Source organism: Nelumbo nucifera, chromosome 6, assembly GCF_055504915.1.
Source record: "Nelumbo nucifera cultivar China Antique chromosome 6, China Antique-T2T, whole genome shotgun sequence".
NCBI classification, from domain to species: domain Eukaryota; kingdom Viridiplantae; phylum Streptophyta; class Magnoliopsida; order Proteales; family Nelumbonaceae; genus Nelumbo; species Nelumbo nucifera.
In genome coordinates, this window is record NC_142654.1 from 38,432,553 (window position 1) to 38,457,350 (window position 24,798).

The 24,798-nt window shown below is 39.6% G+C and overlaps 1 protein-coding gene across 5 annotated transcripts; it reads right to left on the bottom strand.

Moving 5' to 3' along the window:
• Positions 1-13,729: 13,729 nt before the first annotated feature.
• On the bottom strand, positions 13,730-21,370 carry LOC104586398 (uncharacterized). Of its 5 annotated transcripts, none has more exons than XM_088889373.1 (4): positions 21,001-21,277; positions 17,240-17,294; positions 15,060-15,405; positions 13,730-14,081 (listed from the first exon to the last, which is right to left on the bottom strand). In XM_088889373.1, the coding sequence occupies exons 1-4, from the start codon at positions 21,199-21,201 to the stop codon at positions 14,060-14,062; spliced, it is 624 nt and encodes a 207-aa protein (XP_088745499.1). In that variant the 5' UTR covers positions 21,202-21,277; the 3' UTR covers positions 13,730-14,059. The 5 variants fall into 5 exon arrangements, 4 of the variants coding, with proteins under 4 accessions (XP_088745499.1, XP_088745500.1, XP_010241937.1 ...); XM_088889374.1 differs by having other exon boundaries at positions 13,730-14,066; positions 21,001-21,276; XR_733450.3 differs by lacking the exon at positions 13,730-14,081 and adding an exon at positions 15,714-15,782 and having other exon boundaries at positions 14,823-15,405; positions 17,240-17,346; positions 21,001-21,370.
• Positions 21,371-24,798: the final 3,428 nt, after the last annotated feature.

Here is a 24,798-nt window from a genome sequence, read left to right on the forward strand (position 1 = left end):
TCAGCAGGAAAAAGATTTCTTAGAAAGAGAAGTCACTAATGAAGAGATAAAGGAGGCTTTATTCCAAAAGGCTCCTAAGAAAGCTCCAAGTCCTGATGGGTTCCCAAATCTATTTTTCCAGAAATTTTGGGGAACCATAGGAGATGATGTGATTAAGGCTGTTAAAGCTTTCTTTGAGTCTAGATGTTTGCTTAGAGAGTTTAATGAAACTTATCTAGCCTTGATCCCAAAAATCAAAAACCTAGAGGAAGCTGCTCATTTCAGACCTATTAGCCTATGCAAATCTATTTATAAAATCATAGCAAAGGTTCTAGCTAATAGGATCAAGCCATTGCTAGGAAGGTTGATTAGTGAAAATCAGAGTGCCTTTACCTCAGGCAGATACATACAAGACAATATCATAGTAGCTCATGAAATTATACATTTTATGAAAAATACCTGAGAGAGAACCCCTTGGATGGCAATTAAACTTGATATGAGCAAAGCCTGTGATAGGGTGGAGTGGAATTTTCTAGAGAGAACTATAATAAAGATGGGATTTGGAGCAAAGTGGGTTAGTTGGGTCATGAAATGTGTCTACTATCTCTTATAGGATCATGGTCAATGGAAACCCTGGACGAAAGTTTGTCCCAGAAAGAGGGTTGAGGTAGGGAGACCCTTTCTCCCCTATCTCCTTTTACTTTGCTCTGAAACTCTGTTTGCAAAGCTCACAGAGCTTGCTTCCCAAAAGAAAATAAATGGCATTTCAATTACTAGAAACTGTCCAACTATTCTCTCACTTGTTTTTGCAAATGATAGTTACATATTTTCTAAAGTAGAGATGGGAGAAGGGAAAAATATACTGGATGCTCTCAAATCTTATAAAGAGGCCTCAGGGCAGCAAGTAAATTTCTCCAAATCTGAGGTTTTTTCAGTAGAAATTTGCATCATAGACTATAATGGTTGTTGGCAAGATTTCTAAAAATGAAAAGAATAGAATCTCCTTCAATATATTTAGGGTTTCACAAAATTGGTAAATCAAAGAAAACCCTCTTCAATTTCCTAATTGAAAGGGTTGGAAAATTGCTCTCTAAATGGCATGAATCCCTTCTATCTCAAGGTGGGAAAGAAATTTTGATTAAAGCAGTGACCAGTGCAATCTTGAATTACACAATGTCCTGTTTTCTCCTTCCAAAGGAAGTGTGTAATGAATTGAAAAGAATCCAAACTAGATTTTGGTGGGGGGGCGAACAAAGGAACAGAGGAAAACACACTGGGTATGTTGGGAAGTTCTCAGCAAAAATAAGTGTGCAGGAGGGTTGGGGTTTAGGGATCCTTATAATTTTAACCTAGCTTTGTTAGCAAAGTAAGCCTAGAGATTATGTAATGATGAGAATAACCTGTGGGTTAAGATTATAAAGGCCAAATACCTAAAGAGAAGAAACTTCCTAACTGATAATTTGCCTACTAGGGTTCCTGGGGTTGGCAGAGTATGGTGGCAGCAAGAGAGGTCCTTCAGAAAGGAGATTGTTGGGCTGTAAATTCTGGAACTAAAGTTAGAATTTGGGATGACCCATGGTTAAATCAGATCAAGTCATTTAGAATTATGGGGCCCAGACCAAATAACCCAAATCTGATCTAGGTTAAAGACCTCATGGTAGAGATTAGTAGAAGATGGAACACAAGATTTGTTGAAAAAAATTTTGGGGAGGCTATTGCTAAAAATATTATGAGTGTAAATTTAGTTAGAGGAAACTGGGAAGATAAGCTTAAATGGACCCGTAATCTGGAAGGGCTATATACTGTTAAAACTGGGTACTATGCCTTAGTATCAAATAGTATTAAGCCAGCCATTGAGACCACAGACTCTGTCATTGTAGTAGATATGGGGAAAAAACAATGGGCTGAAATCTGGAAAGCAAACATCGACCAAAAAATAAGAAACTTCATTTGGAAATGGTCACAAAATGCTCTAGCAATGAAAGAAAACCTGGATAAAAGAAAGCTTTCTAATGATAACATTTGTCCAATTTGTGCTCAACAGACTGAAACCATTATACACTGCTTATTTGAATGTGAACATGCCAAAGCAACCTGGTTTGGATCCCACATGAATTTTCTGGGATTTGGGGGTGGATTTATTACTTCTTTCAATCAATGGCTCTCAATTTGGTTGGATTTGTGCTTAAAAGACAGAGACATAAAAGATGAACTGCTTTTTTTTCTCTTTTCTATTACTATGGAATATCTGGAAGGCTAGGAATGGTAAAATCTTTGAGAATACAGATCTAATTCTTAGAGTTACCCTTGCTATTTCTTATAGGATGTGGGGAGAGAGAGAGAGAGAGAGAGAGAGTGATGATTTCCCAAGTAGAATTGCGGGATTCTTCTCCTCAACATCCAAGCCTGAGTGAGCAGAGATGTTCTTTTTGGGAAGCACTAGGAGTAGGGAAACTCAAGATGAATGTAGATGGGAGCTTTTTGTGTCCTAGAAATTTAGGTTTTGGTGCAGTTCTAAGGAATGCTGAAGGAATAGTGATAGCTGCAGTTTTTGGAAAATCAACAGCTTCATCCCCCATCCAGGCAGAAGCGATTGCGATCCTCAACAGTTTAGAGGTTTTGAATATGTACAAGGAGGAAGATATATCTGTGGAATCTGACTGCTAAACCTTCGTGCAGGCTTTGAAGACAGGAAATTTGGACTTGGCTTTGGATGTAAAGTTTCTATGCATGGATATTAAGTTACTAACTGAAGATTTAGCTATCTCTTTTAATCATGTAAATAGATCTTGTAATGTTGCTACACATATGCTTGCCAGAAAAGGTCTAAAAGAGTCTAGGTTGTTTGTCCATGATCCACCTGGGTGGGTCCAAGATTTGGCCAACCAAGACATAATTAGACCTTAACTTATGATGTTTTTCATATTATGTGTTTTATTTAAATGAACTTTATCTTGCTAGTTTCTACCAAAAAAATAGAACCTTGGGATATTGCCATTTTTTGTTAATTGCTTAAATATACCCTTGGCTTCAAAAACTACTTAAAAGATCCTTGTTAAAGCATTTGCCATGAGGAATATATTTAGAGGTGTAAAACGGTCGTGTCATGCCGACCTGTGGGCCGTGTCACCCTCTCTTGGGATAACTTGGGGGGTTGGCCTGGCCTGGTACACGGCCCAAGCCCGTGTGGGCCTGTGTCGTAGGGGTGAGCAGAAAAAATAAAAAAACCGAACTGACTGAAACCGAACTAAAAAATCGGTTAACCGAACCAATGGGTTCGGTTTCGGTTAACAATTTAAAAAAAATGGCGATTAACCGAACCGACCGATATATACAATAATATATATTTATATAATATATATATTATATTATATTTTTTAGTTTTTATGAAAATCGTATCAAAGATTTCAGTTTATTTGGTGCCTAGTCGCCTATCAATTTATTTTTTTGAAAAGTTGCAGTCTGAGAGACTTTCAACAGTTCAATTTTCATTTTTTTTTTGAAATTTGAACCTTTCAATTGAAAGTTCAATAGTCTACCTCTGCTAGAGTGCCAGAGTGCTAGTTCTCTTTTGTCTTTTCCCCATACTGCCAAAGTGCCAGCTTTCTCTTTTGTCTCTCTCACTCTCTCAATTCTCTTAGTTTTCTCTTCTCTCCGTTTTCTCTTTTCTCTTCTTCTTCTTCGACTTAGTTCTCTCAGTTTTCTTCTCTCACTCTCTCAGTTCTCTTCGTATTCCTGACTCCCGAGTCCAAATGGCTGTGCGGCCTGTGCCAACCACCAACACAGCAGCACTAAGCAGCAACGCTGGTTGCCGCCTCGCTGGTAAGCAAGCACCAACGCTGGTCTCTCTCACTCTCTCAGTTCTCTCTTCTCTCTCTCTCTCTCACCTCTCCTTTCTACGTCTCCACTAGGCGCTAGCCGCACCACCTCTCAGGCTCTCATTTAGGCAACACTCGACAGCAACCACCGACACCAACTAGTCCAACACCGACAGCAACCAACGGCACCAGCAGTCTGACACCAGCAACCACCGACAATTTTAGTTTTTTTTTTTTTTATTTTAAGTGCATAAAAGAACCAAACAACCAAACCACGATTAACTAGTCCAGTGAACCAGTTAACTGATTGCATCGGTTTGGTTTCAGTTTGGATATTTAAAAAACTGGTAAAATCGGTTCGATTTGAAAAAATACCCCATGGTTTGGTTAACCGAACCGTGAGCACCCTACCGTGTCGTGTCGCGGGTTGGGCTGGCCCGTGGGCCAAGCCTTGGTTCAGGCCTGGCCATGGATCATACCAAAGTTATTTATTTAAAAATTGAAAAAAAAACTTAATATTTTAATTTTATATGAATTTTGATGTATACAATTGCTTATATATACAATAATTAAATAAATTAGTATAATAAAATTGAAAACAATTGTTTATTTTATTAATATATTATATACTATATATTATTATATAATTATAATTTATATAATATATTATATATATAAATATATATAATATATAATTAATATATATGGGTCATGCCGACACACGGGCCATGGGTGACATGGCCCGCTCGGTCCTGCCGTGCTGGCCCAGCCCACAGACCTAAAACCCAGGGCCATCATGGCCCACACAATCATTCAAGGCCTAGCATGGCCCGATTTACACCTCTAGGAATATTACCCAAGGTAAAAAATTTAAAACTTTCCCTAAAATTTCTAACAATTATAAAAATCTCCCTTAAAGTTTCACTTTCAAAAACCTCCCCTTAAGTATTGAAAAAACTTGTAGTTACTTTCCTTTTCTTCTTATTCTTGATGGAAAACGTTGGCCTAATGAGCTTTTCAAAAATGCCTGTAAGTACCCATTTTACCCTTGTATCTATCAATTCATATAAAAATTTATTAAAATACCTCCAAAAGCAAGGTTTTTAAAATCGGACCGGATAGGGAACAGTTTTGGGCCCGGTTCCTGGGTCAAACAATCCGATCTCCGGTCCAAACGGGCAGCTCACACTAACAAAAAAATTAAAAATAAAAAAAAAAACCCAAAAAACAACCAAAACATTCCCGGGTAAAACAGTTCGACGGTTCGACCGCCCAAGTCAGTGATTTGCTAACCAAATCAACGATTTTTGGCCAAATAGAAGTTTTGGGGTAAAAAAGAACCGGTTTGGTGACCCGTGAATGGTTCATGGTTTTTTCGATCCGACCGTCCAATCCGGTTCGATTTTGAAAACACTATCCAAAAGAAAATTTCACTTTTAACTAAAAAGTAAAGTAATTTTACTTTGATGTTTTGAATTATATTGAAAGATGTCCTACTAAGGGGAAGTTCTATTTTGGGATTTTGAGAGGTGAAAAGTTGCTCAATGAGATTGTGAATCCCATTGACCAAGAAACCCATGTTTTTTTTTTTTATGTGGGGACCAGGGAAAATTTATTTTCCTGGGTATTCACTTACCTAGGTAAATAATACCCATCTCCTAGGTGGGTAAATTAACTTTCCCATCTTGAGAAAATTGCCACAACTTGGATGGGACAAAAATGCCACTTTTGACAATGGAATTTTAATGGCTAAAATTGTCATTATTTTATTTACTTAAAAATAAAAGAACATGGGTAAATGCACTTATCGGGGTAAGTACTTTACCGAAAAGCGAACGGGGCCTATGTTGGAATGGTGATTTTATAACTTTGAACTCTTCATTATTAGAACAAAGATGAAAGGGAGGTGACTACAGGTTTTTGTGAAACTATAAGGATGGATTTTATGATTATTAGAAACTTTAGGGGAGGTTTTTATATTTTACCATATTATCTAAAACTCATAATGACTTTTCACATTTCTCTTTAACTCATCGTGACTTTTGAAAACCTCCCAAGATTATCTGTCAATGAGTTTTATTGTCCAAAATTCATCTTCCGTTAAGATTTCTAGAATCACTGTTAGTGATTATTCCATGTAAGCATTTAAGTATTTTACATGACCAAACTATCCTTGAATGATTAATCAACCTTATTAACTATTTTTATGACATAATTACCCCTAACTACTATAGACTTAAGCTCGGGTCAGGGAAAATTTTGTCATGAAAAATATTTAATAAGCTTGACTAGCCATTTGGAAGTAGTTTGGCAATGTAAAATAATAAAATACTTAGATGGAAAACTTGTGTTACTAATCACTAATGGTGAACTAACAAAAGTATAACGGAAGGTGAGTTTTAGAAAATAAAGCTCATTGACCGGAGGCCATTTGGATGTTTTGAAAAGTCATGGTAAGTTTAAGATAATATCCCTTAATATTAAAATTGAAAATAAAAAGTAAAAGATATAGATGCCCTTTACTACGTTAAATTTTCAAAATATGACCATTCTCTTATTCAACTTAAAACTAGGATTTTCTACTGATGTAGGCGCTTTAGGCAGGCCAATGGCATGCCGGCACGTGGCTGAGGGCGGAGCCATTCAGCACATCTGGTAGGGCGGAGGTTGGCACTCAATGCGGTGACCTTGGATGGCCACACGCCTAGGGCCAAATCGCATCCTGACCGTCCGCGCCCATCCACCTCCAAGCAACCTCAAGTATATATAGGGCATGACTCCTCCAAGGTAAGGGGCTGGCTACTCACTCATCACTCCAAGCTCTTTAGCTTATGGGTGACCTTGTCCGAAATACTTGGACCTCATCTACCCTCTTTGTTACGCCCTCGCTAACTTGACCGTCGGAGTCCCAGCCTTGGGTTAGCACCTGGGTCCTCTAACATTCCCTTCCTCGCAGGTGCTCGGCCTTGGCCGACCTCGGTAACTCGTGGGTGCTCGACCTCAGCCACCTCGAACCTTGGACTCAACTGGTCCTCGGCCTCAATAGCCCTTGGATCCTTCCACTAGCCAGCTCGTCCAAGAAGCAATTTTTTAGTGTTGTCCTCAACCCATTCTGAGCATCAACAATTGGTGTCGTCTGTGGGATAGACTACTAAAACTTCCCCCAATCTACAGCTAAGCTTCCAATGAAATGGCTAGAAGAAACAAAACTACCCAGAACTTGGTCACCAAGGACCAACTCCAAGCAGTCCTTCACCGGCTTGGCGACCTCTTGCAAAGGCTGGATGAGGTGAGGCGACTAGCAGGAGGCTGCCTGCAGGGTGGCCACCCCGCTAGAAGCCTAGGGTATCGCCGCGAACGTTCTTTGCGAGATCCGCCAGCTTAGTGCCTTGTTGGACCTACCCGGGCCGACCTTTTAGAGTCCAGTGGAAGACGCCGAAATGTGAGTCAGCCGCCAAGGACCCTCCAACCTCCCGACTTAAGGGAGAATGAATCAGCATGGTCTTGCGACCACCACCGAAGCTAAGGACACTACCACCGACAAGAAAGCCCTCGAGGCGAAGGCAGGCGATTGGGCCTCCACGGCCCCCCTCTAAGGGAACCGACGTCTCGCCTCCTCTCCACCTCGTGCCTCAGACCTTCGAGAATACTTCAACGACTGATGGGCCAAAAAGAACCGAGATGCTGCTAGCCCGTCTTGCTACCAAGGAGACTAGGATGAGGCCAAGGTGCCCGTTGGCTAGAAGATTAACGACCTACAGGTGCAGCTCGGTGCGGTGAAAGACACAATTCAATAAGTAAAGGAGAGTCGAGGTGACACCTCGACAAGTTAGAACCCCTCCATTAGGATGGACACCTTCACCGCCACCATCACTTCGAAGCCTCTCCCACATCACTTCAAAACTCCCACACTGGAAACTTACGATGGCACCTCGGACCCAAACGAGCACCTGGAGAGCTTTTGGGCACTCATGCTCTTGTACGGATATTTTGACGCCTTGATGTGCCGAGCTTTCCAAGAGACCTTCAGCTCGCCGATGGTTCTTTGAGCTCCCGCCTTGCTTCATCAACTCATGGGAGCAGTTCGCCAACCTTTCCCTTGACCATTTCATCAATAGTTGATGATGCCAGAAGAGCACCGTCTCACTTATGGCCATTCAACAGAGACACGGCGAGAGTTTGTGGTCCTACATTGACCACTTCAAGAACGTAGAGCTCGAGGTCCACGACCTCAACCCCATGGTCTCCATGAATGCAACAACCCAAGGCCTTCTCCCCAGGTTGGCCCTTAAGTGCTCTATCGCCAAGATGCCGCCCAAGACCAAGGTGGAATTTCTGAAAAAGGCACAAAGGTACATCACCGTTGAGGAAGCCTCGACCGGTGAGCACCGAGGAGGAGAGGCCGACCACAACCATGGTGACATCGAGAAGAAAAGGAAGAACAGAGACAGTCGCAATGACGATAATTACGACAGGAAGCCGCCGGCCCCGTCCTATGACCAGTACACACCACTCAACTCCACCCGAGCACATATCCTCATGCAGGTAGGAGAGGAGGAGTATATGAAATGGCCTAGAAAGAGAAACCCCAAGAGGGGTGATCCAAGAAAAAACTGCTCATATCACCACGGCATTGGCCATGACACCGAGGACTGTTACGAGATCCAAGACAAGATCGAGTCCCTCAACCATCGCGAATATCTGAAGCAGTACGTCGACAGCGACCTCATCACCTCACCCCAACAACAGTGGTTATAATCAACGTCATCATCAAGAGTTCAGCCTCGGGCATACCCACAGGGCCGACCATAGGAGCTCAGCCTCGGGCGTACCCATAGGCTCGACCAAGTAAACAAAACTTTTGTATTAAAGCAAGTTTCTCTCACCTCGTCTCAAATCCTCAGCGTATACATTCTCATCTCGATCAAGCGACCAGCCGCAGCATACAACCTTCGCCCTCCCGGCCGAGGTGCCAACCTGGCCCAGGCGCCCTCCTGGCCGAGGTGCCCTCACCCAACACTCTCTCCAGCAACTTGGCCCTCTTGAGCAGCAAGTCCCTGGCATTCAGCGACATCCTTATGCAAGCACAAGCTCATCAATGCTTACCAACGAGAAAGTGAGCCAACGTGTCGGGCCAATAGTAGGAATCTTCCTACCAAGGCGAGCGAAGCCGAGGCCAGCCCTTATCAAAGCTTCCTTTTCCACTAGGGGCTCAGCTCGGCTCCCTACCAAATTGACTTGAACGACCAACCCTCTGCATTGGATGCAAAGGAACACCACCTCCATCTTGCGCATGGTTACAACCCGATGCCCACCTCAGGCATGGTCCGAACCTTCAAAGCCAAGACTCGTCAGATGTGCACACAGTACCCAACGCTGGAAGTCACCTCACGTGTGGCCACGACATGCCTGCTCGTCATTTGTGCCTCACACAATGGTGACCGACCAGAAGTCATCGCCTGGCCTATGCACGGACTCATCAGCTCATCTGAAGCACATGACTGGGGAGCACGCGCACCGCGTACCCTTGCAGAACATGGTACCGGGCTCTCTGAAACTGAGGCAAATGCCTCTGTGCTCTTCAGCTCTCCACAACCCTCTCAAGAGGCAGAATCAGTGCAACAGCTAACGGAAGCCCCTTGAAGCCGAGGATGTCTACATGCTCATAGGCCAGGCTACCTCCAACAAGGCCTCAGCCGGAGCCGATGTTTCCATGCTCTCAAGCTAGGCTATTCTCAGCAACTAAAAATCGAGGCTAGCACCTCCATGCCCAAAGACTGCTCTCTCTAGATCAGCTAAGACCTCCAGGACCAATGGTGCGACCACATGCGGCGACCTTAGATGGCCACGTGCCTAGGGTCGGATCGCATCCTAACCGTCTGCGCCCATCCACCTCCAGGCGACCTCAAGTATAAATAGGGCATGACTCCCCCAAGGTAAGGGGCTGGCTACTCACTCATCACTCCAAGCTCTTTAGCTTACGGGCAACCTCATCCGAATCACTCGAACCTCATCCGCCCTCTTTGCTACGCCCTCACTAACTTGACCGTGGAAGTCCCCACCTTAGGTTAGCACCTGAGGCCTCTGATGTTCCCTTCCTTGTAGATACCTGGCCTCGGCCGACCTCGGTAACTCGTGGGTTCTCGACCTCAACCACCTCGAACCTCGGCCTCAGCAGCCCTCAGATCCTTCCACCAGCTAGCTCATCCAGGAAGCAAATTTACAGTGTTGTCCTCAGTCCATTCTGAGCATCAACATCAACATGAATGGAAGAGTGAGGAGCTAAGAGTTTATAGCTTTGGAAGTAAGAGAGAGAAAGAGAGAGAGAGAAAGAGATGGAACCAAGAATAAAAATATAAAGAAAAGAGAGAAAAGTGTATTTCAAAACAAAATCTAAGAGATATATAAAAGATAAATGGAACTCACATTATGTCGACACTTAGTCCACCTTTTACATAGACCCTCTGATGCTGTCCAAACCAAAGTGGACTTGCAATAGATGAAGTCTTTCCAACTAGGATTAGCTGAGGTGGAATGATGAATTGATGCACCGAGCAGAACCTACAACCAAAGCATAGTTAGAGGTCCTGAGGATGAGGTCTCTGGGAAGGCTCTCTGACACTCAAGTCAATAAGAGGTGAAACGGTCGGCTGGGCCGAGTTGTAGAGGGCGATCTGGTATGGGCTGAGCAGGGTTGGGGAAACAAGAGAGCAAAGAGAAGGCTAGAGTGTCGAAAGGTTGAAGAGAGCTATACCTTGAAGGGAGATGCCTTTAAATAGCTGAGTGTCGTGGTGCACTCGGTCACATCCCTTGTGGTGCTCGAGGGAGGAGACCGCCTGCTGAGGTCTTCAAGTGATCCTATGTTCCTCAGTGGGGATGCTTATCGGCGAGGTAGAAACATTGTGTGCCCCTCTCTTGCCCCAAGGTTTGCACCTATAGGTACGTCCATTAACTCCAGTGCGTGATGTGTTGATTCGTTGACGTGCTTGAGGAGGTCAGGCAACCCTGAGACATGGCAGCCCGACCAACCAAGGTACGATTGTAGCACCCTCCAATAGCAGCAACATGACAAATCAGTTTCCCCTCTTTTTCTTCTTTGTTGCCATCAAATAAGGGAACATTGAACTAGCCTAGTGGTCACCCCTTACTCCCTCCTTCTCTCTCCTTTCCTCTTCTCCTTCCCACTTCTCTCTCCCTAGTTTCATTCCCTTCCCAACCTATACTCGCGGTAAGCATGGGCCGGTTTAGTTCGGTTCCATGATAGAACCTAAAACCTACCCTATAAGGGTTAGTTCTAGTTTTTTGGAACTGGAATCTACCTAGTGAAGGTTAGTTCTAAGGTTTATCCTGGTCTTGGCAGTTCTAGGGTCTACCCATGAAACCTGTTCTTTCTTTACTCTCCCCCTTAAAATAATCAAAACATGTCCTTTAAAAACTTGTTTATCAATAATGACAATATATAGTTTGAAACATATATTATCTTTATTGATTAAATTGCATAATTTAATATGTAAATTATCATAATATATTAATATATGGTTCAAAATCTGTCAATATAATTTAAATTTTGTAAATATTACCTTTTCGCATTATTTATTATACACATTAAAATATTAAAATGAAAACAAATGATCAAATCACTTAACTAACTCAATGGTCAAGTGAGACCATGGCTTTTGTAACCATGAGTACTTGAGTTAAAATCTTCACATCCTTGAAAATATTTTGGGGTTTTATTCAAAGTAAATTCAGTTCCAAAGCCGGTTCATCAAGTCAGTTCGGTTAGGTTAAACCCCTAGACCCTAGAACCAAACTGGGTAGGGATTGGTTCCAAGAATTTGGAACCAAACTCTCCTCTGTAACAAGTTGGGTAGGGCCGGTTCAAGGCCGATTTGAGGTTAGTTCCATTTGGTTCCGGATATAACCTACCCATTTACTCACCCCTAACATCTATGATCAATGAACTAGAATGATCATTGCAAATCCTCCGCTTTTCACTCTCTCTCTCCTCTTTCTTTCTTCTCTTTTCCATTGCAACCCATGGCCAAGCAACTGGGGTAAACCTTCCTCTATTTGATTGTAAACTGACCAGATCATTGCTTTTCGATTTTTTCCCACCTCATTTCACTCTCCACCATGGGAAGCCAACAATGACTTGGTGAATCAACTGACTACTAACTAATGTTAAGTTTTTTTTTTTTGAGCTCCAAGGGCTACACAACGGGGGGTAGCCCATCCCCCAACCTAGGTGCAGGCGAGTTCCCATTTCCCAGGTCTCCGCTACAACTAGAAGGAGACCTTACCAACCAGCCAGTTGGCGCCTTCAAGTTTCTCGTCTGGTTCTAAACTTCTAATTTCTTTTTCAAGAGATGGAGTTTTAATCAATAACTATGGTTAAGTTTTGCCAATGAAGATGAAGCCAGAGAGCTAAGAGATCCTTAACCCTGTCATGCCTTCTTCCTATTGCCTACTTGTGTAGGGACAAAATTGGATATTAGTCATGGCCCAAAGCATTTTACAAATGGGAATCCAGATCTTCTCCTCATAGAGCGCACGCCTCACACAGACCTCACAGCCCCATCTCATCGTGTATTGGGAACATCTCCCGTCATTTGTGTTGTAATTCATGGGGAGATGTTCCCAAGACACGATGGGATGGGGCTGTGGGGTCCGTGTGAGGTGCGCTCGGTGAGGAATATATCCCAATTCCACAAATGGAGGGCCTATATGTGCCAGTGGGGCCACTCTAGAGGATTTACATTGCTTGTTTTTTGGAAATCATAGGGTATATTAAACACCAAGGGATATATTTAAGTAATTAATCCTTTCATTTTTTTTCTTTGGTAGTAATTGGCCTTTTCTACCATATATTTTAGTGGTACCAAGGCCATGAAATCATCATCATCCAAGCCTTATAGTCGGCTACATGAATAATATATCACTTCTTACGAGTACTATCAATGCTCTTTTACTAGAGCCATCAAATGTTTCTCCTATCAACTTAAAAGGAAGAAAGGTCTCTGCTGATGCTTGTGTGTTAGGTCCTTATTAGAAGTAGGCCATGGTTTAAAGATACTGAAATTTGTCTTCAATATGATAGGTTTATAGACTTGGTAGCACTAAGGTTGCACCTCAGGCAAATCGAAATGGATGGAGCGGGATAAGGGTCAATGAGGCATCAACTTGAAGATGGATGTCAATGGACAAGATTTGCCCAACTCAAATAGAGTCCTGTTAAGTTAAGGTCTCCTCAAGTAATCGGGTTGCAATTCTCCTACTGCAACTGTTGGAAGGAGTACAAATACAAATATGTAGAGTACAAAATCTTATATTTTGTATGTATTTACACTGTACATATTTGTATTTGTACTCTTTCCAAACTGAGCTTATGGACTGGGAATCAAGACGATTAAGACCCAAAGGTTTTCCTAATGGGATTTTCCATTGCTAATGAGTAGACCTGAACTATTTCTATCAAAAAATTAAAAAAAAAAGACCTGAACTTTCATTTATCACAGAGGACCACCCTAACTCTTAGGCCCCATTTGCTTTTCAGTAAGTTATTTATTCGGGTAAATGCATTTACCCGGGTAAGTGTTTCTGAGGAAAGATTTAACCAGGTAAGTGCATTTACCCATGTTCTTTATTTCCCAGGTAAATAAGGAAATGTCCATTTTAGCCGTAACAATTCAATATTAAAAGGGGCATTTCTGTCTCATTCAAGTATTAGCAACTTTCCCCCATGTGGGAAAGTTATTTAAAACCCCAAAGTATTTTTGTATCATTTTATGAGACCATTTGTAGAAAATTAATAAAATATAGCAAAAAAATGAAGAAAAAGAAGAAAATAAGAAATACAAAAAAGTACAATAAAAAGGAAAATTAAGAAAATAAAACAAAATTAAAGAAAAATAAGGAAAGTACAAAAAAAGACAAAAATATAACAGAATATAACACTTTGAATGAGCATTTGCATAATGGGTACCATGTAATACTAACACCAAACTGAAAAGGAATAGCATTTTCCATTTTCCAGTCAGTTGGCAAGGACATGAATGTGGGCCACCGACCACAAGAAAATAAGAAAAGTACAAACAACAGATGAATCCAGGTCCAGTGGTCCACCGTCCATGTTCTAAAAGAAGCACCAGAGGTTTTCCTCTTCCACTAAAGCTAAGAACAGGACCATTGCTAAGGAGACAAATTTCATGTGGCCCAGCAGAAGCCATATCATAGAGGGATCGAATTGTGGTTCTTAATGGTTAAGGCCTGCAACGCCGTAGCCTAAATAAAATCAGCCATTCCAGAATTAAAACAACTGGTGGTGAGAGAAGAATAAAAAAATTATGAAAGAAAGCCCTAAGATAAGTTGGAACATGGATGCTGGATGCTGGATGCTTTTTCACTAGGCCTGTAAAGAATAATACTTGAAAATCTGCACCTTGATCAGACATAATTAAAATTAAATAAATTCAGTATATTATATTTAGATAATTTATTAGGTATAAAAACTAAAAAATAATTAATTTTAATTTTTTAATTAAAAAATTAAAGCAGAGTCAAATTAAATCCAAATTCGACCCGAGCCCATTACGGTTCGAATCCGAATCCAAGGTTTTCAAATCCATGCAAGTTTTCAATAATTAGATCGAATTTGGGCTTTACTGAATTCGATCCAATTATAGCCCTATCCTACACAAGGATTCCGACTTACAACAACAAACTCGATGTTTTGGCCTGGCCCAGCCTCATGAAACCCTACCCTAGTACAGAGATTCATGTTCACTAAGCAGTTCTCCAATTAACAGTGGGCATAAATCTCAAACCAAAACTGAACTGAATCAACTAGTTCAGTGGCTCAGTTAACCGGCTTTTTTTTGGTTCAGTTTCATTGGTTCAATTCGGTTTTTGATGAGCACCCCTATTGTTCAGCTTGATTTTTGGCCCTGTTTCAGGTTCAACCGTTATGTGGAATGTGTGAAACAGAATTCAAAATAACCACACAAAATTCATTCAGACAGCATCTTTACTGAATTGCGAAGTAAATCTATTGATTTTGGTATGAAAGTTTACAGTAAAACGCAAAATTTGATTTGTGAGTGTCCCCTTCAGCAATATGTGCAGATCCTTCAGATTAAATTGATTAATCTGAAGGATCAACATGGAAAAATAAAGGTAGTATTATTCATTTTCAAAATTCCATTGCTCTAATCACTTAGCTAAGTCAAATTGGGATAGCATATAGAAAAATAAAGAACCTACTTTGCAGCTCTTCGCGACTCCTTTGTTGCCCCATAATAGACTGGTTTACCGCTTGGATATAGTATAAAATTCCAGCCAAAAACTGATCCACCAACAATATATGTCCCTTGGATCTGACTGTCCCCTCTGCTCTCAGAGTTGTTCCCTCCAGAAAGTGGCTTCTCTTTAGGTAATTTTTCTGGAAGAGAGTGTTCTTCTGCCTGCTTCTCTTCTTGGGGCCTCTCCATGGGTTTTTGTTCCTGCCTGTTTTCACCTAGTAAAGGGTGACCTGGTTGATTCTTACACTTCCCAATAAAGAATGTTTCCATCTTTAACTGTTTATATAAATCCATCATGAGCTTCATCTCTGTAGCAGTAGTAGTAGGATTCAATTAATTATAAATTGAATTAGAGAAACTAACCCCCACCCAAAAAAGAAAAAAAGGAAGAAAAAATAAAACCAAATAAAGCAAGTAACGAAGTGTTGTCATGATTATAAATAAGAAAAGCATCTAAGCACTAGAATTATTTATGACAAAACCACATTGATAGCAAATTCTTAAGCTTTACTTTAGAAATTATAGGTAGCCTAGAAGGTTTGAGAGCAGAGACAAAGACTTGCGCTAAGCCAAATTTTGTAGTGCTTGGTCAGGCAGATTCAGGAGTCAGGAGTACCTTTAGTGCTCCAAACCATGCTCAAGGATTCCGACTCTTGCCCTCTCTATGCATGCACAGATTCACACTCTGCAAAAATGGATCAGAAAAAAAGCTGCAATTTAAGATTGTAATTTATATGAGAACTGAATCGGATTTAGACTTTGACAGTAAAACCATTACTCTCCCCGTCTCCAGTCTCTTCCAAGTGGCCCTTAATTTCATGAGATTGCATGGGGTTCATATATTGGACCAATTATTTATTTTAGGAGGTACAGAAGTATACTTCTCTCTCACCATAAAAAAAAGCAAAACCATTACTCTCCCTATTTCTCTATAAACAACCAACAATCTCTTATTCTAAATTGAATACCTATATACTTCTCTCTCACCATAAAAAAAAAGCAAAACCAACCCATTAAATCCTTCTCTTAAATTATGTCATTTGTTATTTTTTGGTTAGCTACAATACTATATAAAATTAAATTCACAACCATATTTTTTCTACTGAGATTATTATAGTGTATAAAATGGACATTGTTCATGAATAATTCAGGAGTGTGTATCTGGCTATTCGAGCTTGGCTCAGTCATAAATTATCAGGCTTGAGCTTGGTTCGAACTAGTGACTTGAGCTCGAGCTCGGCTCGAGTCAAAAGCTCGGAAGTTCGAGCTCGGCTGCCTCTGATTGCAGGTCTCCCTAGCAGCCAACATCTCCCTCAGTTGCCAAGGTGCCAAGCCGAGGTCTCCTTCAGCTAATGAGGTGCCGAGCCGAGGTCTCCCTATCAACCGAGATGTCGAGCCGAGGTCTCCCTATCAACCGAGATGTCGAGCCGAGGTCTCCCTATCAACCGAGATGTCGAGCCGAGGTCTCCCTATCAACCAAGGTGCCGAGCCAAGGTCTCCCTTAGTTGCCAAGGTGCCAAGCCGAGGTCTCCCTTAGCTGCCAAGGCGCCGAACTGAGGTCTCCCTCAGTAGCCGAGGTGCCGAGCTGTGGTTTCCTTTAGTAGCCGAGCCGAGGTGATACCCTATGTACATATACTCAACTAGGCTCGCAAGCCTCACGAGCCGAGCTGTATTAAGTTCGAGCTCAGCTCGATTAGCAAACGAGCCCATATATTAGGCTCGAACAGCTCGTGAACAGCTTGGCTCATGGCAACCCCTACTCCCAAATCCTAAATATTTTCCCTGTTGATGCCTGTGCACTTTTGCTCTGCATTTCAGTCATTTAGTAATACATAACCAGTTAAAAAAAGGAGATGAAAACCCATTACAACTCTAATGACTTCCAGGTTGCAGGCTTTAGCTCAGTCAATTCATGCCTGAATTTGTGCAATTCCTAAATATTTAAGACTGGGATCAATGGCAAAAATAATATAGCACAGAATGGCTTCATTCAATTAATCCCTACCAAATAAATAAATAAATAAAAGATAACAGTCCGTTGTGGAATATGAGAACTGAAGAAAATCATGTAAGTTTTAGAACACAATTACATAACTTATTCAAATAAGAGTAAAAACCTAGAACTGATACTGAAAAGCTTACGTTTTCGAATTTCATAAGCTGCCTTGCAATTTCTGAAGTCAGGAGTCCGAAGAACCTTCAAGAGAACAAAGAACATTTAGGTTCTTTACAGGCTAAGACCTTCCAAGCTGATGCAAAAGTGAATAAATCAACATGAGAAAGAAGATATTACAAGGCATAGTTGTGTATAACATGACTAATGTGATAAAAAAAGGCCCATATAGTTGAGTTTCTTGAAGTATGAACTAATTATAGAATATAAAGATGACTAGTCATTTCGCATGAACAAATGCAAAGAGAGTACTCTCCTGTAAATGAAAAAAGATCCAAAACAATGCATGAAACCCATGAGAAAAAGGGGATTAATGTAAAAAGTGAGCAAGTCGGCTATTATGATTGACAACCATAGAAGAAAGCAAACGGCAATATGTCACTTCAATTCAAGAATTTGGTCAGTGCACCCAAAAACCAATTAGCATCCATTAGCCCTCCTCATTCAGCACCAAAATTCAAGCATTGATCAGGTCTCCACTACCACACACCAACAGACCAAAAACAGTGCAGTGAAACAAGTGTCAATCTGCATATTCTTTTAACCTTTGGAGACAACTAGGGAAGGAAATGCTTCAATATCTTATCTTGACATCTACTTCTATGATGCCACATTAAGAGCATAGATTACCTTCCAACAATGTTACACCTAAATCAGCTGATATCCAAACAGAAAGACATGCTGGCTCAATTCTTCCAAAATCCTTTTTTTTTTAATTTTTGAAGAAAAAGGTAAAGTAATTTTATTCAAACTGCAGATTAATTATACAACAACTTTACTAGAGCAGGCCCCCCAAACTCAAGAGCCAAGGCTTCACAGGCTACAAGATACATCAGATACATCAGATACTCAAGTGACCTAAATATGGCATATCAACTTGCTGAATCCTAATGATTATTGTTCAATGCTCATCAAGTAATAAACAAACAAATAAGATCTGGACCATGTTCAACAATTCTACATAAATCAACTAAACATGCAACTACCATCTTTTATAGCACAAATCATCAAAACCACAAGAGATCGCCTCTTAACAAAATAGAGTTATAACTACTAGGATATATTGTCTCTACATGCACATATTATATCACATTCTCTAACAACACGTGAAAAATTCACCAATTGCTCAACAAAGTCAAATTATGCCCATAAGATGAATCAGTTTACAGAATTGTGCTTCATAACTCCATAATTCAGAAAACTTTAGCTACTCCACCCCACATCCTCAAAGGAAATGAAAAAAGGAAAAAGATAGCCCATGGCTAATAATATTGCTGTGTAATTGTAAAGTTAACATCCTACGGGTTATGAGTGAATTTAAGAATGGTATTTTCAGTCTTCACTTAGAATGGCTACAGGGTAGTAATTCCCTATTAATGGCAAACAGATAAGAGGTTCTACAACTTTCAAATCTAATGATGGGCTTACTAGGATGAGCTAGGATGAGAAAAGGTAACTTGGATGAGTAATAACAAAGAATAGTTATAGAGAAGCAAGTAGATAGCTTGCAATCCATCAAAAAATGAGCAAGAAATTAGATTCCAGCAATGAGACACTTTAGAATTATGAAGAGAAAAATTGTGTGTGCGTGTAAGCCATAATGAGAATTCACTAAAACAAACTTTTATTCATAAATCAATTCTTCAAATTTTCAGTTACAATGACTATTTATAGACTCAATGCAAGGGCTTGGGTCTCCCTTTACTGACCAATCCCAACTAGGAAACTGACCAAGATAAAAAATTGCATTAGAAGTTAGAACTGAGGTATACGTATATATAAACCATAGGAATTAGGAACCACTCATATATGGACCTCATCTCCAAAAATAACTCTAATAACGTATTACTAATTCCACCAAAAAAACAAAGACAACTCCAAAATAAACCTCAAAGATGGTGTATCATATTGTATCTTTTGGGTCCCGATACGCCTGTTTACAGGTGTTTTGGGACCCCCCTCTTTTTGAATAAAAAAAATACCTATATTTAACTCCCCAAAAAACCCCCCTCTTTTTGAATAAAAAAAATACCTATATTTAACTCCCCAAAAAAACAAATTTTGAAAAAAAAACTAAAAAAAAAAATATGTTTCCGTGTGTATCTAAGTACTGATATGCCTCTGCCGATACACAGAGGCATATCGATATTTTGAACCTTTTTAATAGGACCACAACTTTCTCAAAATATGTCAAAATTACAAGCTGTTGGTTTGTTTGATAGATAGCTTAATAGCACATCTAATGACACCAAAATCATACAAAATAAACATGTTTTAACCTCTAAAAATAATAATCTGAAACAAAAGTGGCATGATTACAACCACAACTTTTCAACTTCTAAAAATCATTGAACCTATTTTGAATAAATTTAAATCTAACTATTAAAAGACTCAAGTAGACCCAAATTAAATAACCCAATAATTACAAATTGTCATTGGTCTAATAATTTGGAGAAACTACATTCTTTCTTCCATTGTCTCTCTTTTTCCACCTTTGCATCATCTATGCAACAGCAGCCACAAATATCTCTATCTAACATGGATACAAGTTATCTAATGCAGTGAATTCAGAAAGCTAGGGTGTTGGATTTATTTATTTATTTATTTATTTGCAGATGTGTAACCATGGCATGACATGGTGCTAGACATGGACAAGTTTCAAAAGCAACTAGAATAAATAATACCAAGAACAACAATAAAGCAAGAAAAAACGAGGAGTATCCTTGTAATGTTGTTTATTACATACCCTCGTTTTTTATATCTGATTTAAATCCCTCTACATCAGAAGGACCATAGCAAATGCTAGATTATGCATAATTTCAACAATGTTCAGATAGCATCTCACTATGACCTATGAGCAATACTTCCAAGTTCCAACAACTTGCAAAATAAAAAATGGAACAAAAGTTCTGTTTTGATTTGGAGCTAAAATGCCCATTTGAACCAAACAAAGATGATACCCAAGGCCCAAGCGTCAAATACCCCAAATTCAACTACGTCTAGTATGCTTCCACATTGGTTATATTTCCTTCTAGTGCTGCATTGCTTTTATGTTCAACTTAACAAAGATGCTCCTGGTTTTCCAAGAAATAGACCCACTATGACGGTTAGTGTCAGTTGCCCTTTCCTAAGAACTTTTGGCAAAAGGATCAACTATACTGCATGTTACAGAAACATGTCCCGAGTATCACTTCTCTTTCCCATTAGGAACTTTGCGTGTGTTAATGTGTTATACTATTATTTCATGCGGTATCTCTTATTTTGCAGTAGATACTAGATAGTGAGAAAAAAAAAGTTTGATCCTTGATGCTCTATCACATACCACTGAAGCAAGCATTGAACTTAAAGCAATCGACCGCCCAATAAACCAAATAATATCACTTTTACCCAGTTCTCCAGTGAGAAAGATTAATCTATGGTGTTCTGTCGCATATCAGCAAAGCATACCTTGAACTTAAAGTTGTCGGTTCTCCCGAAAACACAAACTTTTTAGAGAAAAAAAATTAAAAGGAAAGCTATCCGATGAGGAAGTACCGAACAAATATAGGTGATGCAGACGTAGAAAAAAGCATAACTAAAATCGAACAAATTCAAAATGTATCCTTCCTAAGGACCCATGAGGAAACTATGCGATAAAACCCCCTCGCATGTTGAGACCATAAAGAAACTACACAGAAGGAATCCCCAATAAATAACAAGAGAAAGAACAAGAACATGAAGAAGTTACTACCTCAATGAAAGAGGGGCGAAGGTCTTTGACAATGGCCCGGATCTTGAAATACGAAGTTTTACGAATATCGACATGATCTAACTTTCTCTTCTTGTTCTGAGCAGGAGGCACTTGGGGAGGGAGGTTCTGGTTCTGTGCCGTGTTTGAAGATTGAGGTTTCGGCATGTGAGTCGTCGCTGATGCAGCTTTTACCTCTTCCATGGAGGTTTTTTTCTCTCCCTCGCTCGCTCGCTCGCTCGCTTTTGAACTCGAGAGGACGATTGCTATAGGGCCTATACAATTTTTTTGGGTAAATTACAAAAAATCTCCCCTGAACTTTCTGACAATCATAAAAATCTTCCCTATAATTTTATTTTAGCGAAAATCTCTCCGCTATTTTTAAAATATTTGACAAATCCTTCCCTTCCGTCAATGATCACGACGAAAACGTGTATAATTACGAAATTACCCCTAGACGTCATCCAATCATTCTGTAACTCAAACAACATCTTACATTTTCTATTATTTTTGACAGAGTAGAAGAACGCAAACCCAACTGTTTTAACGAAGCTATTGCTTGGAATATTCCACTTCTCAGAATATTCCTTTCGTTTTCCGGTGACTGTTCTTCATCGGAAACTATCATTTACCGGCGAGAATTTGGTCCCTGAGAGATTCCATTTTTAGGCTCTCATTCTATCATTCCATTTTTAAAATCTAATCTTACCACTTTTATTTTAAAAACTTGTAATAAATTTAAGGCCTATTTCAAATTACCCCCCAAGATTTAACAACAATTAGGTGAACCTAGCGACTTTCTTCCATCTTTCTCTCTCCTTCTTCTTCTTCTTCTTTGGTCTCCACCACTACAACCATTCCTCCATTCCAACTTCCTGGTCCTATTGAGACTAACTATCAATTCCCCTGTTCATGTAATTTTACAACATGCCATTTCGCTATACCAAAACTCAACGATGGGGATGACAACCAAGTTCTGGGTTGATGGCGGTTTCACAATTATGATTAGTCGTCTGCTTTGCGGGAATGAGGAAGCAGAAGAGATAAGGAAAGGAAAGGAAGCAGACACTGAAGTTGAATCCCCTGCTCAGAGGTGTTAGATCGATAATAGTAGTAGAAGACAGGGGAGGAGTCAAATAAAAAGAAAATAGAAGACAAGGGGGGAGGAAGAAAGAGAACAAAGTGGAAGGGGACGACAACTATGTCATCTCTGGGGGCGTTCTCTATTCAGGTATGATACGGCGGCGGGGCAGCGTCCTCTGTTCAAGTCTTCTTCATTCATTGAAGATAATGAACAGTAAGCCTTCTAGTATTCATTTTTTCCCTCTTCGTTTCCTGATCTCTATTCTGTCTTTCTTCGAGCTATCGCCATTGGGTTCCTCAGTGGAGAGAGAGAGTTTCAAGAAGGCCGAGTTGTAGCATAGGAACTTCACTGCTGATCAAGACTAGTTTAGATCGAGGGACTGAATTTCTCATCGGAAACGTTGGTTTGGCAATTTGGCATGCAATCCAGTGGATCTGTATGAGTATAAAGTTCCTTTTCTTAATTCAGTCAACTGTTGAATATGTATAAAGAGGAAGAAGAAATCAACAAAGAAAAAAAACAGAAATGATAGTCAGTCTCAGTAGGATTAAGAAAATCATTAATGCATGAAAAGGTAAAATAGGTATTTGAAAAGATTTGATCACCAGTTTAATGTTTTTCGTCATGATTATTGATGGAAGGGAGATTTTCGTCAAATTTTTAAAATAGCGGGGAGGTTTTTGCTAAACTGAAATTATAGGGGAGGTTTTATGATTGTCAGAAATTTCAAGAGAAATTTTTATAGTTTACCCTTTTTTGATAAAAGACTTAAACATACCCCAACTTTTCATAAAAATGACTTAAATATACCCTTAGTTTTGCAATTAGACTTAAACTGTTATTTTTAAGGGAAAATGTTCTATTAATACCTTGTACTTTGGATCTAGTGTCACTTTGGTCATCAAATTTTAAAATGCAACAATTCAGTACCCGAACTTTCAAAATGTGACAATCCAATACCTGTCGTTAATTAGTTGTTAATCAACCATTAATTGACATTTTAAAAAGACACAAATGCCCTATGAGTGTCATCTAATTTTCTTTATCAACTATCCAAATATTAACAAAAAAAATTAATAGTCTCAAATCCTTATCTCTTCTATTCAAGAAAGTTGGGATCACCAGAATGCTCACTCAAACGTAACCCCAACTTTCTTGAATTGAAGAAGCAAGGATTTGGAACTGTTAATTTTTTGTCAACGTTTAGATGGTTGTTAAAGAAAATTAAATGACACTTAAAGGGCATTTGTGTCAATTTCAAATATCACTTAATGCCATGTTAACTGTTGATTAATGACAGGTATTGGATTGTCACGTTTTGAAAATTCGAATACTGAATTATTGCATTTTAAAGCTTGGGGACCAAAATGGCACTAGGCACAAAGTACAAAACACTAATTAGGAATTTTCCCTATCTTTAATGGGTTGAACAAAAAAGACAACTTTGCCCCTCATCTTATAGTTTGAGACACCATATTGCAAAATCTACCATCTACGTCTTCTTCAAAGGCTTAGCTTATTGCTCCTTGGAGTCCTTCAAATCCCCTCGTAGAGCTATCATCCTTAGAATTGATGTCCATCGGTTACAACGTGTAAACCCAGTCTACCATCCTCAGAGTCCAAAATAAATCAATTTTCATTGTTATTTAGCAAGAATCTCACCTTCTTTACTATAGTTCTTAAATGCTTCAAGGGCTTCCTATTGTTGAAAACCATTGCCAGAGATTGATCTTTGTAGAGACTTGAAATAATGTTGCCCAATGTCCATGTATACGAACATTTGACCAAAGGCCAAATGGTGTGTGTTATCATTTGTATTATGACATTGCTATGACCAACTTCGTGTTAGATACCTTGTTGAATAAATACCAAGGTTTTCATATCACAACATAGGGGAGATCACCTCAAATAGTAGGGGATGTTCAACACATACTTATTTGTTTGAGAAGTAGTGTAAGCTAATGGATTCTTTTTTGTTTCATTACCTTCACCCAGGCATCTAACAATTGAAACAGACTTGCTTTCTAAAGACTGAAACAAGTAATCTGTTTCATGAGGGTCTTACATTGTTTTTTCATCTTTGATGGGACTTGAGATACAACCTGCTTCTAGGCCTTACTTCTTTCAGTCCGATATCTTTTCCTTCCTCTTCTCCATCAACACTACCTACTGTTATTGGTTTGGAAGAAACTTTAAGAGAGTAGGGGATCTTTTTTAAATAGGGCATAAATGGTAAAACATGGTTTTTCAAAAATTAAATAGGCCACTTTCAATGTTAAGAATTATTAACATTTTAATAATAGAAGGTATGCTTAAGTTCAGTGGGGTTAACCCACAAGGTATATTTAAGTTTATTTGAAAAACTCAAGGTATGTTTAAGTCATTTTATGAAAACTTAGGGTATGTTTAAGTTGTTTACCCTTTTTTACGGAAATCATAGATAGAATTGGCTCTACATTTAAAATTAGGCCGCAAGTTGGTTCAAAAATCTACAAAACTTTGACAATCTGTTCTACATTTCAAATTATAAAAACGACTGCCATGTCATTGGAGGCTTATATGGCTATTCCCAACATGGGACTCTTAATCCATGTTGGACACAGCAAAATGCCTATACCCAAATTTCCCTTAACGTTGGGTGATTTGAAAAGAAACAAAAAGGATTTTTGGTTTCTCTCACACTCCCTCCTCTCTTGATCTCCCTCCCACTCTCACAA

Bases quoted from the DNA above. Each gene is read 5' to 3' on its own strand.
- LOC104586398 (XM_088889373.1), bottom strand. From the start codon at position 21,201: ATGGAAGAGGTAAAAGCTGCATCAGCGACGACTCACATGCCGAAACCT. The intron at 17,295-21,000 runs GTAGTAACTTCT...GTTCTCTTGAAG, and splicing joins TTCGCCCCTCTTTCATTGAG to GTTCTTCGGACTCCTGACTT. The intron at 15,406-17,239 runs GTAAGCTTTTCA...CTACTGCTACAG, and splicing joins AGCTTATGAAATTCGAAAAC to AGATGAAGCTCATGATGGAT.